Below are 11,104 nucleotides of genomic sequence, written 5' to 3' on the forward strand. Positions count from 1 at the left end.
TTCTTTGGGTGAGCTCTGCACTGGTGACTCCGGGCGTGGTAGTTCGGGGACATGAGCGGGGACCTCGCTCAGCTCCGCATACACCACGGGGCCCGTGGTAACTAGGCCTTCCGGTGCGCAGGGGGCCGCGTGCTGCAGCAGAATGGTGGGGGCCGCTTGCGGAGGCACTGGTAGGGCCGGGGGTACTCTCACCTTCCCCGGCGCTGCGGCTTCCGTCACATCATCACGCGGTTTCCCCCGCAGCCTCCGTTCCTTGCTCCACTGTCCTGCGGGCCTTCCCTCTGGACTCGGGGGCTCCGCTGAGAAGTCCTCTGCTGGTATTGGTGGCGGCCGTTCTCGCTTACTCCGCTCAGGCTCCGCTCCCCGACTCAGCATCCCGCTGCCTGCCCGTGGTTCTACAGATGACTTCTGGTGCAGCTCCTTCTCCTGCCGCCATTGCCACTCTAGTCGGCCGATGCCCCGACACCCGCAGCGTCTCATACCATCCGTTGGGCAGCACTCAAATGGCATCAGACAGCCGCAGCCAAGTTTTTCTTCTGTGCCACTACCTCTGTGAGGTGGGGTGTTGGCAGGCCTCTCCACCCACCTGTCAGGGTCCAATATATGGAAGCGTCGATCTCCAGGCACATACTGCTTCCTTTTGGGGTACGTTGGAGGGGGTCCCAGTCCATTCTGATCAACTGCAAACACCCGGACCTCTCCTCTGCGCTGAAGCAGCACCGCCATACTGCACAGTCCCTGGTACCACCCCGGATCCTCTGCTGGCCACACAGATCCGCCACAGCGCTCCCCTTTTGTATTCCACAGGTAGGTAATTTGTAATCCACAGGTAATTGTAATCCAAACAGAGTAGTCTAAGTCCTTTTCCATTCTTTGAGGCAGGTCTGCCGCAGAAGATGATGTATTAGCGGCGTCGATCCTGCCGACTACGCCAAATGTAGAGTCGGTGGTGGGCCGGACTAGGGGAGTGATCCCTCATTATGCCGCGCAGAGATGACACAGAGACAAGTTGGAGGCAGATTCTGGGTGCAACAAGTCCAAGTTTATTTCCTTACTTGCCGTTCACCTGACGGCCTCCGCAACACACCGCACTTCTCTTCACTTGTCGGCTCTTCGATTTCAGAGCCGTTTTCACACTGCCACCAGGGACGTATTTGTACGTACCGTCCCTCCTTCAGTGTTTGACGTTCCTGACAGGTCCGTGACTGTGGCCGCCCTAGGCCCATAAACCAACAGCGCTTCCACTGGTCAGTCGTCGTGTTAAATACGGTATCCTGCACCCACTGCCACGTCTCTTCTGCGGTACCTTCCTGTTAGGACCACCCCCCTGACGTTCTCTCTCCTCAGTCCCCCTGGTCGGATTCTCCTCAGAGCGCACAGACTGTCGCAGTCTTCCTGTCACCTGAGCTCCCCCTGGGGACTGGAATCTTCTGGAACCCTCCCTCAGAATTTATAGCTGACCCGGTTCCTTGAAACTGTCACTCCAACTGTCACCACGCCCCCCATGACCAACGGTTTCTAAAGCCCTAAGCTGCTGTCAAGTCCTTTGCTCACACTCCTCCCTGCCATCTAATGTCCACCCAAGGTACTGCACGTCCACTACACTTTCCTAGCTGTTTCCCCACTGTAATAACTGACACCTACCTACACTGTGCAAACCTTTCCTTCTTCACTCTGACTAGTCCGTCCGTCCGGTCACCTTCCCGACAGGGATTCCCTTAGAAAGACTTCCCATTTATTCATATAGGAGTGTTTTTGGCAGACATCTATATAAGGGTCAAGTGATAACCGATAAATATCAGCTGTAAGCCCATTAGTTGAGACTCCAGCTCTGCATAACTTTTCAAAGTAGGAAGGTTGGGAGACTTTGGAGGAGGAGAAAATAGAGTGCAAGTAGGGTCTGATTTCCATATACTGATAATAATAATTTAATGGTAAAGCAAGATGTTTTTATATTGCTGTGAATATGTTAATTCCTTTTATCATTTGTAAATGCTTTTTCCGGCAGATTTAGCCAGAATTACTCTGAAAACACAGTTTGTACTTATATCCAACCTGTTCAAGGGTGAAAATTGTTTTACAGAGATTTCAACATCTTTCACTTCTCACATTAATGGCATGTGGAAGATCTTCCCCGGCCCTGCCCAGAAATATAAATATGCTGGGAGGACTCTTGGCATATGAAGGAATGTTGGATTTCCATAACCCAATTTTTTGCTCCACTGCAGATAAGTATTACGAACTAACCATTTTTCTACTGAAATAAACATGCAGAACAGAAATCCATCTGTTTCTGGAGTAGTCAGAAGCTATTGCAAGTGTGTAGAAAGTTTTCGTATCAACAAAAAAGAACCAAAAATTCAGCGGCTGGTCAATATCAGCATCATTATACCATGGTAAATTAGCCACATTATGTGGATACTCAATAAAAGATCATCTGGTATTTATGGCAAAGTGAGACAGCTCCACCAGACTCTACCAAACGCTCAATCACAAATACGCACCATTTACAGCCAAAAAATAACTATAACTATAGAAAATTCTTCTTGTAGAAAGGCATACAAAACTGAGTAACGAAACAAGAAATAGGCGACTGCTGAAATTCGAGGGAAGAGGGTATTGGAGAATCGAATATAATGACTAATTTTGCACATTTATTAAGTGGTCTCAGTGAGAGAAACAAAATAGGAATCTTGTGGGTATGATACCTTTTAATGGCTAACAAATAATAGTGAATGATGTTACAAAGCAAGCTTTCGGGACTGCTTACGTCCCTTCATCAGGCTGACATAACAAAATATTTGAAGAAACCTTATTTATATACAGTACTAGCAGAAGAGCCCTGCGCTGCCGGGGCATAGTAACTAACTGTGGTTAGTAATAGCAAATTATAATTATCCTCCATCCCATAGTCCCGTGCCCATATACCCATCATACATATCCATCATCCCATAGACCCGTGCCCATATACCCATCATACATATCCTCCATCCCATAGTCCCGTGCCCATATACCCATCATACATATCCATCATCCCATAGTCGAGTGCCCATATACCCATCATACATCCTTCATCTCATAGTCCCATGCCCATATACCCATCATACATATCCTCCATCCCATAGTCCCGTGCCCATATACCCATCATACATATCCTCCATCCCATAGTCCCATGCCCATATACCCATCATACATATCCTCCATCCCATAGTCCCGTGCCCATATACCAATCATACATATCCGCCATCCCACAGTCCCGTGCCCATATACCCATCATACATATCCGCCATCCCATAGTCCCGTGCCCATATACCCATCATACATATCCATCATCCCATAGTCGAGTGCCCATATACCCATCATACATCCTTCATCTCATAGTCCCATGCCCATATACCCATCATACATATCCTCCATCCCATAGTCCCGTGCCCATATACCCATCATACATATCCTCCATCCCATAGTCCCGTGCCCATATACCAATCATACATATCCGCCATCCCACAGTCCCGTGCCCATATACCCATCATACATATCCTCCATCCCATAGTCCCGTGCCCATATACCCATCATACATATCCTCCATCCCATAGTCCCATGCCCATATACCCATCATACATATCCTCCATCCCATAGTCGAGTGCCCATATACCCATCATACATATCCGCCATCCCACAGTCCCGTGCCCATATACCCATCATACATATCCTCCATCCCATAGTCCCGTGCCCATATACCCATCATACATATCCTCCATCCCATAGTCCCATGCCCATATACCCATCATACATATCCTCCATCCCATAGTCCCGTGCCCATATACCAATCATACATATCCGCCATCCCACAGTCCCGTGCCCATATACCCATCATACATATCCGCCATCCCATAGTCCCGTGCCCATATACCCATCATACATATCCATCATCCCATAGTCGAGTGCCCATATACCCATCATACATCCTTCATCTCATAGTCCCATGCCCATATACCCATCATACATATCCTCCATCCCATAGTCCCGTGCCCATATACCCATCATACATATCCTCCATCCCATAGTCCCGTGCCCATATACCAATCATACATATCCGCCATCCCACAGTCCCGTGCCCATATACCCATCATACATATCCGCCATCCCATAGTCCCGTGCCCATATACCCATCATACATATCCTCCATCCCATAGTCCTGTGCCCATATACCCATCATACATATCCGCCATCCCATAGTCCCGTGCCCATATACCCATCATACATATCCGCCATCCCACAGTCCCGTGCCCATATACCCATCATACATATCCTCCATCCTATAGTCCAGTGCCCATATACCCATCACACATCCTCTATCCCATAGTCCCGTGCCCATATACCCGTCATACACATCCTCCATCCCATAGTCCAGTGCCCATATACCCATCACACATCCTCCATCCCATATTCCCATGCCCATATACCCGTCATACATATCCTCCATCCCATAGTCTAGTGCCCATATACCCATCACACATCCTCCATCCCATAGTCCCATGCCCATATACCCGTCATACATATCCTCCATCCCATAGTCCAGTGCCCATATACCCATCACACATCCTCCATCCCATATTCCCATGCCCATATACCCGTCATACATATCCTCCATCCCATAGTCTAGTGCCCATATACCCATCACACATCCTCCATCCCATAGTCAACCATTATGACATCATAATGAGCGGCGGGGCTTGCAACCTATGATGACATCAGCGTCGCCATGGAAACCATTATAACATCATAATGAGGGGCGGGGCTGGATACGTACACACTTTTTCCCCGTTATGTAGATAGGGGCATTATGACATCATAATGAGGGGCGGGGCTTGACGCGCACACACTTTTTCCCCATTATGCAGACAGGGGCAAAATTGCTTGGTGAATTGGAACACGCGGGGTTAAAATTTCACCTCACAACATAGCTTAGGATGCTCTTGGGGTCCAGACGTGTGACTGCCAAATTTTGTGGCTGTAGCTGCGACATCCCCAGATAACACCTGATTGATGGATTAGAGGAAGGTTCTGGGTGGTAAATCCCCACCGATCTGGTACAGATGACCTATCCACTGGAGTGTAAACGTAGTGAACAGTTCCTTTAATATTGGCAGCTGGTCCATTTTTCTTTTGCACTGGTTTTGGTATATCTTATTCGATTATTAAAAACTATGGAACAAAGGAACATACAATTTAAACAACAATGTATGGCGAGAACTTTACACATTACTCTCCAGCCTGGTTTTGCCGTTATTTCAAACAAGATGTCTAAGATATTCAAGTAACATTTATCAATTTAAAAAATCTGATATCTAAATTGAATAACTTACAAATAATAAATGTTATCTTGTTGTAGAACAGTTAGAACTCATAACAAAATATTATTTTTATAAGCAAATTAATCTACCAAGTCTAATAAAGACAGAAAATATGTACAGTATATATCAATAAAAACAATACAAATTTCAATGAAACTAAAATGTAAAAAAGTAATTCCAAAACAACAAATATTAAAAGCTTCACAAAACAAATGTTAATATATACATGAAAAATTGTAATCACCTGATTGAGCTCTGTAAACCAATTTGAATCCGTTGTTTCAAGCTCCCTGTTTATCTTGGATACTTCAGAATTATTTTGGGGATTAGACAAAGTTGAATGAAAAATATCTGCAGGAGGGAAACAAGCCGGGTAACAAGACCCCGGAGCCTCTGGTGGAGCCATCCGCACCTCCATGTACTTCAGGGTCCCATCTGTGTTCAGGTAAAGGGTTGGCTTGTACTGATCCATATAGGATGTAGAAAGGGATTTGTCAGTGAAGCAGAATCCACACACAGAATCATAATTCTTTCTCAGACACCGGACAAGTAATATAGAAAATGTGACCAGAAAAACTGCACTGATGGCCACAAGGGAGACGATAAGATACAGAGTCAGGTCTGGAGCAGATTTGGCATTTGTAAGAAAGTCTTGAGATTTAGGACTTTCCTGAGCAACAGAGTCTAATATATTCACAATGATGGTGGCTGTAGTGGTCATAGAGGGTTCTCCATGGTCACTGACGGCAATCACAAGTCGCTGCTCCGTGTTATCCGTCTCATGTAAACCTCGGAGAGTCCTGACCTCTCCTGTGTATTCAGAGATGTGGAATAAAGCAGGACTGGCAGACTGAACAAGACTATAGAGGAGCCAGGCATTGTGCCCAGAATCCACATCCACGGCAGACACCTTACTGACTAAATACCCAGCGGCTGCAGATCTCGGGATGGTCTCCTGAGCAATGGTCTCCACTGTGATCTCTGGGTATAAGATAGCAGGAGGGTTGTCATTTGTATCCAGAATAAATATGAAGATGGAAACATTGGAGGATAATTTTGGAGATCCAGAATCTTCCACTCTCGCTGTGATCTGCAAAACCTGGAATTGTTCATAGTCAAAAGACCTTTGTGCATAAATATTCCCGGAGTCGGAATTAATATAGACAAATGAAGAGACGGGAGAACCGTGGATGTGGCTCTCAGCGATGGAGTAAATGAGATTTGCATTAGCTCCCTCATCCGGATCTACAGCAGATACCGTACATAACAGTCTGCCGGCCTCATTGTTTTCTGGTGTAAAGGCATTGTACACATTGTGCAGAAATGCTGGAGGATTATCATTAACATCAGAGATATTAAGGCTGATTGTAATCTGGCTGCTGAGAGACGGAGACCCCAGATCTGATGCCGTCAGTATAATGGTATATTGTGAGAGCTTCTCCCTGTTCAGATGTCCACTAGTGACCAGAGCGTAACGCTGTGACATGGGCTGGATTTTAAAGGGTAAATTCCGTGACACATCGAGTCTAATTTCACCATTATTACCAGAATCCTTATCTCTGACTGTGATGAATCCAACCACAGTCCCTATGGGGGCATTCTCAGGAACTGCAGTATTTTTTATAGTAAAAATAATTTCGGGCGTGTTATCATTGGCATCTTTTACATCCACCTGAACCACACATCTTCCTTCTAGCATGGGAGATCCTTTGTCTACTGCTTTGACAAATAATTCGTATGATTTTGATACCTCAAAATCCACAGATCCTTTTACAAAAATGTCACCCGTTAGAGAATTAATATCAAATATTTGTTTTGCTGATTCTAATGTATGGTGATCAAAGGAATAGAAAATGTCTCCATTTGCACCATCATCTAAATCACTGGCATTGAGCTTTATAACGACTGTTCCTAGTGATACGTTTTCCGGCACTTCTACCTTATAACTTGACTGCTGGAAAATAGGAGGATTGTCATTAATATCTAGCACTATAATCGTTATCTTTGTGGATCCAGATCTGGCTGGATCTCCCCCATCAATAGCGGTGAGAAGAAGCTTGTGCTCAGCTATCTCTTCTCTGTCTAGAATTTTTTCCAGCATTAATTCAGCAATAAGTGTTCCATCGTTGCGTTTTTTTTCTAATAGTGAAAAATAGGGATTTTTATTTAATCGATATTGCCTAACATCATTTTTTCCTATGTCCAAATCATTAGCAGCTTCTAAAGGAAATTGTACTCCTGGACTTGTGATCAGTTCTGTAATTTTAATGACTTGATCAGAAATAGAAAATATTGGAGAATTATCATTAATATCCAGAACGTCTATCTCCAGACTGTGCAGCTCCAGAGGATCCTCAGCCACAGCCTCTAAATGCAGCACACAGCTCAGGCTGGATCCGCACAGGCTCTCCCTATCAATCCTCTCATCTACCACCAGAGCTCCATTCTTCTGCTCTATAGAGAATAATCTGCTGTTTCCTTCTGATCCCAAACTCAGTCTCCTTCTCCTGATATCAGCCAGATTCACCCCCAGATCCTGAGCCACGTTCCCCACCACAGTCCCCGGATGAGACTCCTCAGCCACAGAATAACGCAGCTGCCCAGAGACCCAGCCCCAGCTACAAAGGAGAAGAGAGAAAGCTACTTGCCATTTCCAAGCCTTCACAAAGCTCTGATTGTCCATATCTTAAATCCTTCTTCTAAAATGTGTAGAGAATGATCATCATCCCATCAATCCAAGTGTGTGAGCAGCAAAAATATAAATCCTAGGAACGGGAAAATCCTGGTTTTCCTGCATTGAAATCATCCACAGGGCTCTCATCGGAGCAGCAGCTCTTCTTTGTGTGAGAGACGATGGGAGGGTGAATCACTGAGCCAGGGGGAGGAGAGCGCAGGGCTGATATGAGGAGGTTGAATGCAGTAGCTGTGAAATTTGGATGACGTTGCTGCCCTCTGCTGTTCAATATGTATAATTACAATCAAATAGGCACAATGTATATATACCTGTGTATATATACTATACTGTATATACAGCATATATATATATATATGCATTTATATATGATATATATTTTTTCTTTTTTTTTCTTTTTAATGTCACTTGTATATCTTAGACATCTTATTTGAAATCACTATGAATTTTTTTTCATTAAAAGCTAAAATTATAATTTAAATTAATTAGTCTGAATAAATATACAATATATATATATGTTTTACATTTAGTAGAAAATATACTAAGATCATAATGATTAAAACCTTCCCTCCCGCTGTTTCATATGATTATGTTTTAGTAATCGTGTAACACTTATGTAATTTACGATAATATTTAATGGAAATAACATATACCTAAGTATTACATTTTTTTTAGTTTTTTTATAATCTACAATATGAGTGTTTCAATATTAATGGACAGATGTAAATGTAAACATTATACTGTGAAAGCAAGGGCAGTAACATTCTATGGCACATATTGTACTCTGATATGTATAGACTGTATACTGTATATATATGAACTTTATACATCTCTCTATTCATATGTGAGAAAGTCTGTGTCTCTGAAGACTTTGAAAACCTATATATAAATCCTTAAGACTTTAGATTTTTAGGTTGGTATTTCCATAAAGATTAATATTTTTGCATAAAATAACGTGAAGCCTAGAATATCTGGAAGGTGAGTTCTGGCTGTTTCTTTTATAATTTCAAGTTCAGAGTCAATTTAATATGATTAAATAATGTTTTAATTTTTCTAGTGGAAAGAATATTGTTTCTCTGAGTTAGTTGGCCGAATTGTATGCAAGAATGATTTTCTGAGGATTTAATTTAAATCTTGACAGATTTATATCTGTTTGGCATCAGATCAGGTAGCGGAGCATATGTACATATATTAGGGACCAGATTATGTTTTTTGTTAGTTTTGTTCCAGAGGTTTATGGATAATTTGGTAAGCAGGTTTATTACTTCACAATATTTGAATTTGTTGCAACAGGTTGCGTTTGGCGCTGGTCGGCGCACCGTCAAAAGGACGCAGGCGCCGCCAAAACGCATACTGCACACGGCCTGCATCCTCAGTGATAAAGAAAGGGGACGCATGACGCATGCAGCGTCATGCGGCCGGAGGCGGAGCTATCAGAGGGGGCACAGCAGGGGCGGGGCTTAGCGGCGGCCGTGCGCAGCCCTACGCTGTGGCCGTAAACGTTAATGTGAAACTAGCCTTCGTTAGACAGTCTGGAAGAAAAAGAGTTAAATCAACCAAGTATACTAATGAGATAAAGAAGCCTAATTATGGATTAACCAGTCTGGTAGAGTGGCACAGTTTACTCTATGTTCACATGTCCAGTCGTTATTTCCATTTATGTATCCATTTTGGAATGACAAATGTGAATATTAAAAAATCCACTTCAGGATCCATTCATCTGAATGGGGATGGAAATGTCCTTAAATGTCTTCTGTCTGGAAGGCGCAGTCTACACAACCTTTGTCCAGACACAAAAATAGATATCACCTGGAATATTTTTTTCTTACATTTAAGTCAACTAAAGTCTATGGTAAACGGCTCATAACAGATGGTATTCATGTACAGTATGTCTTCTGCTAACAGATCCGTTTTTTAGCGTTGTGGCTGCTGAGAACACTATAGGCGTTCAGAGACACCTCCACTAAAAACAAACATTACAAATGGAACAAAAACTGATGCAAAACTGAAACCAATGTGTGCTTTCATTTTTTTACCCTGTTTTCAATGGATCCAATTTTTTTTTAAATCCCGGATCCATTATAAATGGACATGTGAACAGAGTCCTAGATGGGACTGTGTTTTCAGGAAAATGAAACTTTAAAATACGACTCAAACATTAAAATACTAAACTAAATGTGACAATACAATTGTTTTTAGGGTTCCTCACTCTTCCTCTTTTGTTCTTGTTCGTGCCACCATATTATTTGTAAAATAATAATGCATATGAGCCGAAAAGCTAATATCTGTAGTGAAGCATAATCACAAACCATTGTCAACAGTGATATCAACATAGAAAGGATGTTTAGTCATTATAAGTTACAGGATAGGAAGGTATATTTATGACAGTATATTTTACAATTTTTGACAAATTTAAAATGCATTTGTATTCAGAGAAAACCCCTTTAAGGGAAAAGCCATTCCAACGAGCATCAAACAATACAGGCTATGAGAACAGCATTCTCACTCCGCAAAGCTTCTGTATATAGTGTGCCTCAAATAATATAATAAGAACATGCAGACAGTTTTTAAAAGCTAAAAAATATAATAGTCATTGATTTGCTGCCGAAATATTAAGTGAAATTCACAAGTTCTAATTATTTCCAACGTGCAAAGTACTAGAGATGAGAGAATATATTTGGATGGAACTAAATTCCACTTGAATATTGCATAAAGCTGAAAATGTTTTTCTAATTTTCTTCTGCTCAGGTTCAGCAAAATGGCGGCTGCTGGAAGAGGCTAAAGAATGAAAAAAAATTACTTATACTCACCTTACCACACCCCTTTCCGGCTCATCTGCTCCTTACCATCACCCGACTTGTCATTGTTGCATCTCCCTTCCACTGCTGTGAGTGATGAATTACCGGGATCTTTCACTCTAAGCCGGGACTTCTGGCTCTGATGAAGCCCAGGATGGCTCTGCGCATGTGCATGACATCATGATATTGTGGGCTAGTATGCGCTTAGGAAGAACCTTCCGGGGCCTCATCAGAGCCATAGGTCCCTGCCTACTGTG

At 43.0% G+C, this 11,104-nt stretch overlaps 1 protein-coding gene across 1 annotated transcript in view; it reads right to left on the bottom strand.

Annotated features, from left to right (window-relative positions):
* The window catches only part of LOC141083180 (protocadherin Fat 4-like), a 229,560-nt gene that overhangs the window by 174,743 nt on the left and 43,713 nt on the right, over nt 1-11,104 (bottom strand). The window contains exons 7-8 of the mRNA XM_073567346.1: nt 10,677-10,827; nt 5,602-8,042 (exon numbers count right to left, since the gene is read on the bottom strand). Coding sequence (XP_073423447.1) covers nt 5,602-8,042; nt 10,677-10,827 — 2,592 coding nt within the window. The remainder of the gene's footprint in view (nt 1-5,601; nt 8,043-10,676; nt 10,828-11,104) is intronic.

This window comes from Dendrobates tinctorius, unplaced genomic scaffold (genome assembly GCF_039654945.1).
Source record: "Dendrobates tinctorius isolate UK_male_01 unplaced genomic scaffold, ASM3965494v1 ptg000020l, whole genome shotgun sequence".
NCBI lineage: Eukaryota > Metazoa > Chordata > Amphibia > Anura > Dendrobatidae > Dendrobates > Dendrobates tinctorius.